Raw genomic sequence first — 15,648 nt, 5'->3', positions numbered from 1 at the left:
GATGCCACAGGAAGTCTCAGACTTCTTCTATCCAATTGAAGGTCAATTTTCTTTTTCCGATTGCCATCAGTTAGCCGCACGCAGGCTTCTGTCAAAGGCAGCCGGGCTAAATGAGATGAACACTGAGCTTTAATGAAGGCGAGCTCATGGGGACAGGAGGGAGTCTGTTTGTCAGGAGCCCCCCAACAGAGCTAAATATGGATCATGCTTCATTATCCCAAACAATAACCCAGTTCAGCCTGTTTTTCAGCTAGAGCATCAAACGTGAAGTTTATCCAGTCGCCATTACTAATGTAGGTCCGTCTAAAACCTTATTCCTACAAATCAAAAGGAAAAAAACAGAAGCGCTAATGCTTCTCCTCCATCACAAACAGATACCCCAGTTTACAGAGAGGTGACATTAATAGAAATATTTGTATTATTGAAAATGTATTTTTCTAACTCACACCTTGTAGCGATGTGCGACTTTTCTATACGGATACATTCAGAATCGGCTCAATGCTGAACTTTGAGTCCCTATGAATAAATTATTGGCTGCATGTGCAGTATGGATTCATATAAAATGGTTCATTCCAATGACGGGCAGATTTCAACATGTTGGAATTATAAACATTCATATGTGATGATTATGAGTCAATGCTAGATCATTACCACCATCTCTACTCACTAAAATTATTACAATCTTATTTCCAAGAGAATGTTGTAATAGGGGAAATAACAAAGCTAAAATGAGGTGAGAATGTCGAGGAAATGGATTCAGGTCTACTGGACTTGGTCATCTGTCGCGGAAGATGTTTCACCTCTCGTCTAAGTGACTTTGTCAGTTCATGCTGTTCTCTTGGAGAGACTTTCTACCTAAAATGAAGTATACTTTTTTTTTTTAATAGAGTTTTGCTGTGCTCTGTATTTTTTTCAGGTGTATTTTATAGCTTGTCCCACTCTGTCCTTCCTTGTCCCGCCCTCAACTGAGCTCTGTTCTCTCTCATTACCGCAGGCTTTTCACAGCTAAGTGCTCAGTTTGGACGGGATGTGGTGTAGAATTTGGCAGCCTGCAGGGAACCAGGTTTTCAGAGCTGATGTCTTGTGTCGTGTGCGATGTGGGTGATGTCAGCTGAAGTGTTTTCAAAGCAGACTGTGGTTTCTCTTCGAAACATGGACTAATGTCGAAGTGGATCCCAGAACAGGACTCTCAGGAGATGCTCAAATGTACTGTGATAATGAAATCTACATTAGCTGTACAACAAGATAAAAAAGATGCACAGACTCTGATTAAACCTATATAAAATAAATGATACAAAAAATAAACATTTTTTGTATTTTAGAAAGGAAGTCCTAACTCAGTGAGCCTCAGACTGGATTAAAGAGGACAGAAACATGCATGTTTTGTAGTTTTGGAGTAGGTACTGTGCACATTAAATGGTTAAAAAGATGTTTAATAAGAATATTTTAAATAAGACTTTATTTGTTAATGAACCTCGTCCATAAGCTTCGTTGTGAATTGCGCAGGTCACCTCAGAGCTACATGACTACAAACATAACAGAAATGTAGTGGGGGTAAAACCTACACAACAAATGTTGAGAATGTCCGGCAGGGCTCTTTGTGTGTATTTTTAGTGATTTGCAGACATGTCGGCATGACACCGAGCCCTGGCCACTCTTTCTTTGCCAGCCTGAGGAACACATGTGCTGGAGACTCTCTCCCAGCTGCCTCACCCAGTGTAAATATCAGCCTGGCATTCTGGTGATTCATAAATAGGTGAGAGGCATTCATTTGTGGGCAGCAAAGGGGGAGGTGTGTAGTTTGATGTGGCTCCTTCCTTTCATGTGCTTTTCCTTTGTAGCCTCTCTTTTCTTTGCCACGATTCCTCTTTGACTTCATGTCACAGTTAAATAAAAGTGGGTTTAATCCAGACGGTCAGGTTTCCATCAGAGTCTGTTTGGTCCTCTAACAACGGCAGTTTAGTTACTCAACAAAGGAAATGGGGGGATTCATGGGGGGAACGCAAGACTGGAATTTATTGAGCCGGAATGTCACGAGAGTATTAAGCATGCTCGTGGCAATAACAGCACTGCATGGCATGTGTCTAGCAGGAGGCCCCCCCTCCCCTCCCCTCTCCTTCTGCCGTCCACGTCCAGAGATCAGAGGGCTGAAAATCGCCCCCCGTCTGCGGGGAGCTGAATCAAATCCAGCAGACTGGGATGGGCAGCAGCAACGCCGGCATCTCAAACATCCCGTTGATCTGCGCCCGTATCCGTGCCCGCTGGTCATGGGCACGGATCGAAATGTTTCCCAGTGAAGCCGCTCAGGGCTCAGGGCAGACATAGCAGAGAAGATTGGTTCCGCTCAGGACGAGAACCCGTTCGTCCAGTTCCCATTGAAATCCACGAGTGTGAGCTGCACCTGCAGCCAGGAGCACTTTATACCCACACGCTCCGCAGGTATGCACACCTGAGCTCGCTGTGTCACGGTTCTCACGCTCACCAGGAAAAGGAACCATAATAACAGCTTCTTTTGAGTTTTAGCAGCACATGAAGACAATACCTGGACATTTAATAGAAGCAACAAAGGAAATGGCAAAGTTGTGGGAAACTTCTGTCTTTTTGTAAAATGACATAAATTCACACCCGAAATCTTTATTTTAACATCAACATGTTACATTATTGCCATTTTATTAGTTCCTTGATAACTAAAAAATGTTTTCATATGTGTAGAGGAAAAATACTAATTTTCTTGTCCCCGCTGAGATTGTGGCCCTTTTGTCCGTATTGATGAGTGCCACCATTTATTTTTTTTTAATCTTACTAGAATTTCGATGAGTACTATGGTGAAAAATGAAGCTCCTTCCAGCTGATGACAACTTCAGATGGTTCTGTTTTTCATCCAATTGCAGCACATTAACATATCAACAAACACATGTTCAAGTCGATCGCTACATAACTACCACCAACACTACGTAACTTTATCACATAGAGAAATATATATACTGTCATAATCATGTTAAAATACTTTCACAGTGGCACTACTCTGATTGCATCACATTTTAGTCAATTTGCCTTCAGGTTATTCTTTTTTTTTAACACGTGTTTGGCATTTCATTGGTGACCGTTGTGAAGTCAACAACTATTCCAATGATACAAGTTTGGAGAAAAGAGGACAACTAGGCACAGCTCTGCGAGTAACAACAGCGTTTGTGTTGCATTTCTGTGCAGCACCGCAACAAAATCAGATTAAATGGCAAGAAAAAGATGTTGACATGCAATGCAGGGTAACAAACAGAAGTAAAAGAGTTCCAACTCGCACATCTTTTTTTTTTTTTTTTTTTTTTTTTTTTCAAAGGAACGCAGAAAAGTACAAAGTTCGTGGATTTTTAGAGGACTTTGGTTTCTTGAATGATGTGATAACGTCCATTCCTGAGGAGCGCTGAAGCTCAGGTTACCACATTCAATAAGTTTTGAAAGCTGTCATGGGATCTGCGGTTATGAAGCTTTAGAAAGCAGGCTTTAACTGGGAAATGACCTCCAGGCACACGCTGCATTTCTAATATTGAACCTGTGACATACCCAAGATGATCAAGAGGATTTTGGTCAGTATTTTCCTATTTTGTTCGGTTTACGGCCGTTCATTGCTCATGAAAATACAACACAGTATCTGATCTTTCAGTGCATCTTTAAAATGGAATTTACATCCACTCCTGCTGAGGATCCAGGAATAGTTTCTTTTTGTTGACTGCTCCACTGGTTTTGGGTCTGTGTTAACACTTTACTTCTCGTGTTTGTGCAGCAGCTGAGTGTGAGTTGCTCTGGTTTATTTCTGTGTCCTCTGCTGAAACATGTCGAGTTTTTTTTACCTCCTCAAATCTCTCCCCAACTCCCCGTTTTTCCTCCGTGGTGTAAACACGTGTAATTCATTCATTTCGCTCAACATGTCGACCCAGGCGGAGACGGCGGAGAGTGCAAACTCATCAAATTCCTCACATTGTGGGGGGAAGTCTGTTTGAGGGGGGCGTGGGGGAGGGTTTGTTTGAGAATGGGGTGAGGAGGACGAGTTGTTTGAATGTGAGCAGAGTGGTTCAGAGAGCTTCACCGCGGCAGAGGAATGTGGTATATGGAGATCTGAGAGACGTGGGTGTAGCTGCACATGTGATGGCACAAAGGTGTGAGGCTATAAATAGATGGTAAACACAGGAAAGTGTGTGTGTGTGTGTTGAAATAAACGGAGGTATAGCTAAACCTTTGAGATGAAAACCGCGAATAGATGAATGATAATCCCGCTAAAGGATTTACAGCTTTGATTGTGGTTGTCGCCATAGTGATGCTTCAGAATGTATTGTGAAGAACAAAGTGAATGTTTTAAAGTCAGGTTATTGTCGACACACACACACACACACACACAGCTGATGATCTCCTCTTTAAAATGCACTTTGTTTTAAATGCTTAAAGAATAATTGCAGTTGATAATGGTTTAAATTGTGGTTGATTGACCTCCTTTTGGAAATGACATTGTGAGATGCGTGTGACCCACAGGCCGCTTGTTGAGCATGTTTAATTGGTGTATATGTAGCGTATGTGCGCCTTGTAGCCAATAAAGTCCTTTAAAGTAAGTGTTAATATGAATACGTGACGAATATGATGCCCTTGGGTGTGAGGAAGACGTTTTTGTGTATAATAAAAAAAAAAATAATGAACTTGTAACTCAAAAGTAATCATTTTGGAACCTGACATTTGTTATGCCTGACAATCGTCTCAAACTTGAAGAGTTTGAATTTGTTTGGAAATTTCTTGTATGGTTTTTAACTGTCTTCATCTTCAGTTCCTTTAAATCCATGACAAGGAACAATTAAAGGGTTAAATCAGGAGTAACTTTTAACATTTGCTTCTGATTATTTTGCAAAATTGTGAATATCATTATGATATATCTGAGGTCTCCTTCTAAAATCTACAGTTTTCTTTTGCGGACTCATCTATTGATAAACAAAACTTGACGGAAATCTTTGACTTTGTTTGCTTCTGACTGAAAATAAAGGGAGCCTTTTGCAGTGACTGTTAATGCATCAGGAGTGTGGTGCAGGCAGTTTGATTCATTTTATTAATTTCAATCTACAGATTGAAGTTGACACTAGCTCAAGGCAGCACTTGACTGTAACTTGACCTAAAACAGCATTTTCCTTCCACTTTGCATTGATTGCACCCCACTTTACATTGTGCTGGATACACTCTATGCCAATAGATATAAATTCATAAAAAGTGTAAGATGACACGCAAGATGAAATCTGACCTGGTTGTTGAAGGTTGTGATTGAAGCTGTGAATACACATGATATCCTTTTGGATGTTTAAAATATTCCACACTAAACTGTTCTCAATTCAGACTTTATTCCAAGTGGACTCGTCTGATTCAATTATGCAGTTGGCATTCTTAATTAGTTCCCAGAACATCCCATTTCTATTCTCACACAGCCACTCCCTGGTTCTCTAAAGCACATTGATAAAGTCCCGGGTTCAAATCCTGGTTGAGGCATTATTTGATGTAAGAACTAGACATTTTCCAGAAAAGTTACAATGACTTGCGGTGCGGACACCTACTGATGTGGAGCTCTGAAGGGAAGCTTTTGGTGTAATGAAAGTCAAGTTCACATGATCAGGGTTCAGGTGGAGCCTTTCAGGCTTGATGAACTGCAATAACAGAGTAATCACATTAGGGTTCATTCCCTTGTAACCAAACCTGATGCGTGTGACCGCACCCAGCGCAACACCTACTTTAAATTCTTTCTCTCATCTCTCTCTTTGTTCAGAGCGACTCTCCGGAGTGGAGGAGTTCGGCCGATTCTCCCGGAGCTCAGTACCCGACGGAGGACGAGCCGTTCTCATGGCCGAGGCCCAAGACCGTACGTCTGAGTCGCACCGCTCAAGGCTTCGGCTTCACCCTGCGCCACTTCATCGTGTACCCGCCGGAGTCCACCATGCACTGCTTCCCGGTAACCCTTCAGGACAAATCACCGCCGTCACAGGCGTTTCCATTTTTATGTCTTATTGCTAAAGACAAGCTGAGTCAACAAAAGCCCGCTCCCTGAGTTCTGTGATTCAAGCACTGAAGTCACCTGCGTGTTTTTGTGTTTTTTGCAGGAGGAAGATCACGGCCGCAGAGGTAAGCAGAAAAACTCGGCTGAGTCAGAGCAGTGCCTCAGATGACTTATAATGACTTTCAATCCGTGCCCTCATTGGCTCGTTTCTCCTTCCTGATGTGGCCAGAACAATGCTCCTTATGTGTGTCACTGACCTTTGTGGAATCATGAAAGGTTTGCTCAGCAACCCCTCATTTTGTTTCACAGAGCTGTTTTTTTTTTTTTTTTTTTTTCCTCCCCTTCAAAAGGCGGTTGGAAAGAGAGACGATCTCAGTGTGACTGTTTTCAGGTCTCTTACTTTCTGATTGACATCATAAATGTAACCTGTTTTCCCAAAAACACATGAGTTACACTCACTTCACTTCACTTTCACAAACTATCATTGGGGTTCGTCCTTGTCCTTTTTTATCCAAGGTGACTGTCACTACGACCGAACACACAGATGTCTGTAAAAATTCCAGACAATGATATGGTGGCCAGTAAAACAAGGAGTGTGGTATCGTGTGATATTTCCTCTGTGATACACAGGAGAAGCTCTGTCTGCCGCTCCCCGTCATTTCATCATTATATCTTTATTGTCCTAGTTTGTCTCTTTCTCCTTGCCTTTAAGTCTGCAGAGCTTTTGAAAAACCAAATGATGTGGGCTATTGTGATAATTTCATATATATCATATAGAAGGATTGTACTCGAAAATAGCAGACCTGGTTTTTAACAGATGCAGTTGAGTTGCACTTGTTTGGCTTTCTTCCACCTGACGCACCTGAGCCCTGTTTTAGAAGTGGGTCAGTTTGTTGTTTTTAGTCAGTTTTAGTTCATTTTGCTTTTGATGTGTGATTGAATCGTCACAGTCCAGGGCTTCATCTGATGAGCAGAATAAGTTGATGTGTAGCGTGAATAGACAGTGCATGGAAACATGCACTTCACTGAAAGTTAGTCTGTCCTTTCTCTCTATTTTGATGTTGTGATGATGATTGATAGCCCTTATCACTTGCTGAGTTTAATATAAATTCATTTGAAAGCTTCTTGTTGGAACTATCTGACATTAGGGAGACTTACCGGAGCATTCATCTAATTCCTTTTGAAGTATTTACTTGGTTATCTGTGAATTAGTTTTTATATCACAGGTGTGTATTCTGCACTGAGTTTCTGAAGCCTGCCTGGAGATAAAACCAGATGCAACACAGTGAATGAATCATTCTTCTTTTATTCATTTCTCAGGCAGGAGAGATATGACAGTGGTCTGTTTACTTGTATGTGTGTGAAGCGTTCATTCGACACAATGAGCCTTTTGTCTCTCTCTTTTTTTTAATTCTCACATTGCTTGCTCAGTGCAGCTTCCTGTAAAACAATGCGGAGCTTTGAGATACATCAGGCCTGGATGGGTCATCTTCCATCAACAATGTACTTTATTTCAAATGAATCTGGAATCATCTCATCCCTTAAATGTGTTGCCGGCCTGTTTGAGGCTCCTGGATGCCGTTGATTTGCAGGATGCTGCTGTCACTGGACAAATCTCATGAGACGTTGCCGTTCAGGAAAAGCCTCACAGTTACTCACCCTGAAAATGTTGAGGAAGTGAATTATTTTGCCCACAAGTAATCTCTGTTATGATTATACAAGGGAAAGCCCTTAAATTCCTCATAGCGAAGTCATGCTAACACCACCAGATAAGGCCGTGTTTATTTTCACTTCATGTTTCGGAGAATACCAGTAACTGAATATCACACCTCTTTCACAATCACACAAGTTCCACTTTATAGAGATATAAATACACGATATACTTTTGGAGACGAAAGTAAACGTGTGTATGTTTGAAAATGATTAAAGCGCCACATGAAGAAAAAGGTTCATTGCCATTGTTTTGTTTAAAAAGATTATGGCAGCAATGCAAGTTTATAAATAATATTAGACTGTAGCACCATTCAGACACATGCCAGTCCACAATGCTTTACATGGAAATAACAGAAATGCATTAAAGTAAACAAGAAAGGCATAAGAAGGAGAAAGTTTTATTAAGATAAGTAAAACTCCATCGCCTTGTTTCCATCTGACTCTGGGAACACTGAGTAGCGCTGAGGGCCTCGGGGCTCTAAATTTTTCATATTCTGCAAGTGAATCAGAGATGTTCTACTGCCAGAGACCATTCGGACCTTCATATACTAGACATAAAACGCTCAGAACACAGGAGTGCCACACTGTTGGAGCGGTGAGCGTTCTCTCCCTGCAGGTTTCAGTCAAGCTTGGGTTTGACCGTCTTTTCTCTCTGGAGAGTTTTTCCCAAGGGTTCCAGTTTCCAAAAACATGCAGAGGATATAACGCCGATGCAAAAGATCTGAATGCAGCCCTGAAGTTTTTTTTAAAGCCCCTCACTATGATGCGTTTATCGAACACGGCACACTCTGAGAGCCCTCTTGGTTTGAACGATTGGCAATCATTCAGTCAGCCTCTGGACCCAAAAATATTACTTCAGATGGATAGATAGACTAATATAAGATTGTGCCATTGTAGTCAGAGAAGTTTGAAATAGTTGAACGTTTTCTTTCATTCTCACTCAAATGTTTTGTCAAAATTTCTCTAAAACCAGAATTTCAGATACTGTCTTCAAACTCAAAACGATTCAGACAAAATATGACTTCATGTTTGAATTTGGGCCCTTTTAATTGTGGAAGAATCACAAACAGTGTTTGCTGATATCAGTTCATCGGGGTTTTATTTCTTGCTTGTTAGAGGAATTTTTCATTCGGGATCGATGTGAAAGAGCAACAGAACAGAGGAGGCATTCACAGATAATCGCTCATATGGAGCGCAGCACTGAAAGGTTGTAAATTTCCTTTGAGTGGAGAAATGAATCCAACTGGCAGAATTTTACTGTCAAAACCCTTAAAATAATAATTTTTAGAAATTGTTCATTCTTTAGAAGGAAAAATATTTTATACTAAGTAACTTAAAATTGCTCTACTGCCTGTGAAAGATGATGATTACAGTTTTCAAATGACCTCTCGGTCTTTTCAATAAAAATTTTATGTACACTAACTGTATAGGGAGCCAATTCATAACCATTTTTGGAGTATTTTCTTTTTAAACCTGTTAACTTGTCTTACTTTAACGCCTGGTTTCCAGGAACAATTCTAATTTGCGTTAAAATCCTCCGGAAGTAGATGGATCCCTTCTCAAGCTGGTGCTGCTGGTGCAGAGGAGAGCCCACTAAGCTGCACCCTCTCATCTGTCTCCATACCGCTTCATCCATGAACAGGAGACGCATATTTCCTCATCCCCAGTTTACCTCAAATGCATGTTTTTAAATGAGAGTAATAGAGCAGAGTATCTCCACTCAAGGAGAACGTGCAAAGTCCACAAAGACAAGTTCAGCACTGAATTTCTCCCAAAATGCTGTTGTAAATTTCTTGGTTTAAAAAAAGAAAACGTAGCATCTGGTTCATTGGTGCAGTGATTGGTGTGCAGCGCTGCAGCCTCATCAATGCTCTTATTGTGTCGGACTCTGCTGCCTCCATATACAAAGCCTCCACTCTGGACGCAGGTTTAGGCCCCTCTCCGTCACATCGGTCTGTCTCATGCTTCACGGGAAACGAACCCGCTCTTTAGCCTGAAGGAGTATGTACTAGCTGTGAAGGCCAGTTTTTTTTCCGCCCTCTCTCTTCATGAATTACTGTTTTTTTTTTTTTTTAAATGTAAGTTTTGGGGATTTTTCTTCAGCTTTACAGTTAGCAAGCAGTGTGGTGTGGCTAGCTCCAGCTGCTGCTGAACGGACTGAAGTATCACTAGTTGATCATCTGTCTCAGAGATCTCATGTCTGCAACACAACCTCTCTGCTCTGATCTGCACTCTTGTCTGCGTGGTGCATTCTTTTCTCCGCTCACTATTTTCTTGGTATTTTTGTGGAGGAGTTCAGACACAATGATGTCGGAGCAGCTGCAGCTTCTTAATTATTCTGAAAAGTTTGCATGTTCAGAGTAGAATGTGAAAATATTGAAACATTTCAAAGAAATCTTTCTGCAGTCCATTCAGAACGGGCAGCCTTTAGTATTCACAGCAAGCTAAAAAGGTGATCACGATGTAAGGAAGAGGTTGTAGGGCCTTGCATTTTGTAGGATATCTTCTCTTGAGGTCTTTTTTTCATTGAATATTTCATGTGACTGCTTCACAGTTCAGTAGAGTGATACTCCAGAGTATTTAAGGGTTTATAGTGCTTTTCATTTATTCATGCACAACTCCATTGAGGAAAACAGAAAAGCAGTTCTGTCTGTCTCCACCAGGGGGGAGTGTTTCTTCCAGTGGTTTGTTACATAATGATTCTGCTGAGTGATTGTGTGTGTGTGAGAGAGGGAAAAGAGGGAGTGTTTGAGAGCTGCTACAAGATTTACAAACTGTTTTAGTGTCCAAAAAGCTTATAAGTGCTCAAAGTAAAGATATGTTAACATTCCCAAGCTGACAAGTGTTAAAAAGATACAGTTTTTATGTGCCCAAAATACAATAACAACGTAATTGTTATTACTGATGGTGGTGATACTATTTGCAGCAAAAAATACGGCAATAACTCAGATAAAATAAATTGGATTAGGGTGAAACCGTAAAATCTGATTTGGTTTGAACAGATGATTGAATGCTACTAAAAGAAAACAAAATATTATAAAAAGAAATTACCAAGATGAGTTCACTAAACTTTAAATGCTAATACATTATTATTAAGGAAGAAAAATAAAACATTCCTATAAATCAGAAATAAAAATTACTACCCTTCTTGCTTTCTAAGTTAGGAGAATAGATAAACTATACATTTTTCTGTTTATTGTACTCATTTTTGTATTTATATTTTAGCAATGTTTGTGTATTCATGTCTATTCTAATGTTTTCCTTTCTTTATGAAACACTTCCGCGTGTGTTTTCGGTTTCAAATATTCCTTGTAAATTTAAATCTAAACTAACTTTTTTCTCACCACCATAGATAGATACTTCATGAATCCTGAGGTAAATTCATGGAAAGTTGTGTGTGAGCGTTGCTAAATAATCACATCTGCAGTTTTTTTTTTTTTTTCTCTCACTTAGGCCTGCCATTTCTAGTCTAAAACCACTGCCTGCATATTAACTACCCAGCAGGATTTTAGCCACCGTTGGTACCATTTAGCTGTGCCCAAAGCAAGTTCTCCTAGTTTATAAGGAAGGAGCTGGAGTCCCTCCACCATCTCCTTATTTCTTTCTCTCTTTCTTTATTTTCTTTCTCTTTTTTTCTGTGGCCATGCAGCTGCTAGGAGACCAGAGGAGCAGAAGCAAACAGGTTTTTTTTTTCTCTCTATTTAGAAACATTTATCTTCTTAAAGCTGCACGATTTCACTCCATTGAGATGTTTTTCTATAAACCAGTTAATGAGCAGGTCTACTTTAAACTCAGGAAGCAGTGTTCAGAGCGCAGCTCTCTTCTGAAGCTGTTTACTGCTTATTTACTAATTTATACCGGCACATCTTAATAAATCTGAATGTCATGGAAACGTATTTTGTTTTCTCAGTTATGCCAACATCCATACCAGATCATAACCATCACCAGAATTTAGTATTTACAAATAAATAGAATTATAACATATGGTATAATAAATTAGTTAAAAAATCACAAGCTTAAAGAATACTAATGATAAAATACAGTGTTTTTGATGATTCACAAGGTGAAATAATAAAGATTAGAAAAGCTTTAATTTTTCAGTTTATGTGTACTGCAGTGTTAATTTTGTAGCACAGATCAGAAAAATGCGACTTCAAGTGTTAAACTAAACTAAATTAGGAAGAATAATGCTGAAAGATGTTTGTTTTTATGAAATGCTGGAGCAAACCGAAGCATCTTCAGCTGTGTTTCCAGAATTTGTTCAAATATTTGGAGAATAAAAAAACTAAATGCGGATTCTGCACGTTTGGTTCTGACTCCACCCTGAAATTCGTCCCTGAAAGCCTGAAAGGTCTGGATGGCTCAGAACATCAAAGAAACGACATTTGGATTGGGCTTGGAAGTCAATTCTCTGAGTGACAGAAAGTCGGTGCAAAGACCCAAGAAGTGGACTGATGTGGTCGATTTTCTTGGTGTTTGGCAACATCCGGGCAGCAGAATCAGCTGGAGATGCTCGATAGGCTTCTGATGGAAGAAGAGCAGTAAAAGACAGATAGCAGAGTCCAGTCTACTGGAATATAAATAATCCAAAGTACTACATGGACATGAAATGAATAATTCATTTGTGTTGAGTAAATGCACATTTCTCTTGTTGATATTTTCTATTTTCTATTCTAAAGTATTTAATCCCTTTGACTGTAAAGAACATGAAATTTGTCTTGTCGTGGAATTGTAATGTAATTCAGTCGGCTTACATAAAACGCAGCTTGTTTAAACTGGTTTTCACACATTCAGTATGTGTTTTCGGTTGTGCACAGGCTCTTTCTGAATGTTTCCTCTTCTTTTTGTTGTCTTCAGGGAGACAAAGGAATCGGCTCGAACCGATGGACACCATCTTTGTGAAGCAGGTGAAAGAGGGTGGCCCGGCTCACGGAGCTGGACTCTGCACAGGTAATAATCCCTCATTCCTCCATCAGACCGTCCTCTTCACTCCTTTCATGGCGAGCTCATTCATGACTTTATGTTCAGACTGAATTCGGTGAAGGAAACGCAACAGCAAATAAGAAAAAATGTTTTCAGAAATACTGAAACATACATTTAAAAATGGGTTGTGAATGTGCTTTTCTCTGTTACTTCAACTAACACCAGAACACTGTGCGTAAATCAGGTAATGATAAACATTATCAGTTTTAAGTATTTACATAGATTTCCTAGTATTTTCAATAATATTCCTGGTTTTCATCTAAGTTATCAAAAAAAACTTGCTGATACCTGCCAACTGACAAGAAGAAAATATTAAAATAAGAATTAATAAAGCTGTTATGTGTAGTATGGAAAAATTGTCATCTCTGATTTGTTGGCACTCTTAAGAATTTTTCTTGGTACAATGAAGATCAGTTTTTATGCTATATGTTGTTCAGGTTGCACAAACATAAATTTGGGAATTGTATATCTACCTGAGTGTCATCGGCATACAGCTGTACCAGAGACCATAAATGTGTTTGGACAGAAAACAAATGAGGGCCAAGGACGGAGCCTTGCCCAACGTCATGAATCATCTGTGGGAGAAAAATAACACAGAGACTTCCTTACTGTCAGATTTCTGTCAGTACTTTCACGATGTGGCCAGATATGGGCCACAGCTATCAGGAAGTACTCTTTTCTCCATAAATGTCTTCCTTTGGCTCTAAAGCTTGAGATTCTGGTTAACTGTAAACCTACTTCATCATCATTTTTCTCCCTCTGTCCGGTGTTTTGAACTTAAAGTCTTCTCATGTTTCATATCTGATATTGTTATTGTTGATTCTTAGGTGATCGGATAGTGAAGGTGAATGGAGCGAGTATCATTGGAAAAGCCTACTGTGAAGTTATTTCCTTGATCCAGGACAGGTATGATCAGATGCAGTGTGTGTGTTGTCATGATTGGTTGTTCTGTGCATATTTTCATATCTGAAAGTCTCTTTCTTCTCTGCAGTGAAGGCTTTCTTGAACTTTGTGTGATGCCAAAAGATGAGGACATACTTCAGCTGGTGAGTTCTGCTCCTAAAGCTCTTTTCATTTCATTCTAAAGCCCCTAAAATCCTATTTTTGCCTCCATTCCACCTTCAGAAATTTCCTCTCCATCTCAGAGCTGCTCCAGTTTAAGTTGTTCATGTTGGGATGGCAGCCGGCCGATCCCATCAGGGCTCGCTATCTAGGCCTCCTAATCAGGCCAGAGCAGCAGTTTGTGTTCACAGCACTGCGGCTGACAGGAAGTCTGACCAAAAGTAGATGCACAGACACATTAATATAGGTTGCAACACACATCAAGTGTACTTGACTTAGATAAGACAGAAACTCTGTAAATAAACTACTGATAGTTATTTACAAGAAACAAAATACCGGAAATACTAAATACTACCTTTAAATAATCAACCAGTTACTGGAAGTTAGTCAAACACTTGCTCCTCCACAAGGAAACAGGTTACTCAAAGCCATCAGAATCAGGGTGATCACAAAATAGATCAGTCACATCTTACATTAGTTTTCTGTAAAAACTAAATATTGATTACTTTATTTGATTTCCATTCTTAAAGTGCTGTAAATGTGTTGGCTACCGGTGCTGGAACGTCTGCTTGCAAGAGAGCCAACATGCACGGTTGCAAGGCGACCAGAGTCTGCCAGTTAGATTCTGATCTGAGCTCAGGGGAGATTTCACACATACCCAAATGAAGCATAGCCTCGTAAACCAGACCCGCCCACTCCTCGTCCATATTTGGATTTGGAGTTGGGCATAGTCTGGACAGGAGCCCATAGAAACTTCTTGCAGGGGGCGTCGGTTACTCCTTTGACTGACAGCGTACTTCAGCCAATCAGCGCTTCAAAACAAATACGTCATCAAAATGCGTTCGCTTCTCTAAGGGTTAGCATTAGCTCGTTAGCTCTAGCTTCCCTACACGCAAAGACAAGCGAAAACGTCTTTCTCTGTAAGAAACTCACCAAGCGCAGACCCTTTTGAGCTTGATTGTTGCAATACTTGGTATTTTGGCTATAACTTATTGCAGCTTTCAGACGATGGTTAAAGTTAAAGTCCGTAATCTCCGCTACGCGCAGTGATGGCGTCACTTCCAGTTTAGCCACCGGAATTCGCCAAAAAAATTTGAAAACAAAAAGCCACAACGCTGATTGGCTCGGCCGTTTCACGACCGAGTGAAATCCCCTTCTATGGGCTCCTACCCAGACTGAGCCCAACTCCAAAATCTAGTGTTGTCAGTTTTAATCGCATTGATCGCAATTTAATCGCATTGATCGCAATTAATCGTGATTAATTCATGGAGAACTGTCAACAATTAACTTTTTAAAAGTTGAGATTAATTGCAATGAAGAATCTAATCCTCATAAATCAGTCCCAATGTCAGGAAAAAACACTATTATCCTCTAGTTCTTTTCTTTGACCCAGTTGGCAGACCTCAATGGATTAATCGCGATTAAAATTGACAGCACTACCAAAATCCAAACGCGGATGAGGACTGGGCGGGGCTGGTTTACGAGGCAAAATGAAGCACACTTTCCCAGAAAGTCCCAGAAGTGATCTCTGGTCCGGATCAAACGGGACTGATGTGAAAACGTCCATAGACTTGACACAGTACCGCGCACATAAAATAGAGTATAAAACATAATAGCTTTCATTTTAATGTGCATTGTCACATTGCACAATAGAAATGCTTGAATCCTGTGTATGAAGCAGTCTAAAGGCCCCATCGTCTTTTTTGTTTGTTTTTTTTACACACATAAGCCTGTTTGTGTGCTTCAGACATTGCCATCATAGTTGAACAGTGTAACCAATAGAGAGCAGTGCAGGTTGTTGGTTTCATGTGGAAAAATGTTTTGACATCAATGAAAAAGGTTCAAACAGATTAGGTATCTTACTTGTATTT

The 15,648-nt window shown here is 40.1% G+C and overlaps 1 protein-coding gene across 2 annotated transcripts in view; it reads left to right on the top strand.

The window, feature by feature from the left end:
- The window catches only part of arhgap21b (Rho GTPase activating protein 21b), a 41,626-nt gene that overhangs the window by 6,736 nt on the left and 19,242 nt on the right, over positions 1-15,648 (top strand). For both annotated transcript variants that reach the window (XM_030114413.1, XM_030114412.1), the window contains exons 3-7: positions 5,792-5,974; positions 6,123-6,144; positions 12,590-12,682; positions 13,543-13,621; positions 13,707-13,761. In XM_030114413.1, the coding sequence (XP_029970273.1) occupies positions 5,792-5,974; positions 6,123-6,144; positions 12,590-12,682; positions 13,543-13,621; positions 13,707-13,761 (432 nt within the window). The remainder of the gene's footprint in view (positions 1-5,791; positions 5,975-6,122; positions 6,145-12,589; positions 12,683-13,542; positions 13,622-13,706; positions 13,762-15,648) is intronic.

This window comes from Salarias fasciatus, chromosome 18 (assembly GCF_902148845.1).
Source record: "Salarias fasciatus chromosome 18, fSalaFa1.1, whole genome shotgun sequence".
Classification (NCBI taxonomy): Eukaryota; Metazoa; Chordata; class Actinopteri; order Blenniiformes; family Blenniidae; genus Salarias; species Salarias fasciatus.
The sequence above is the reverse complement of the archived record's forward strand: the minus strand, read 5'-3'. Positions and strand labels throughout refer to the sequence as shown.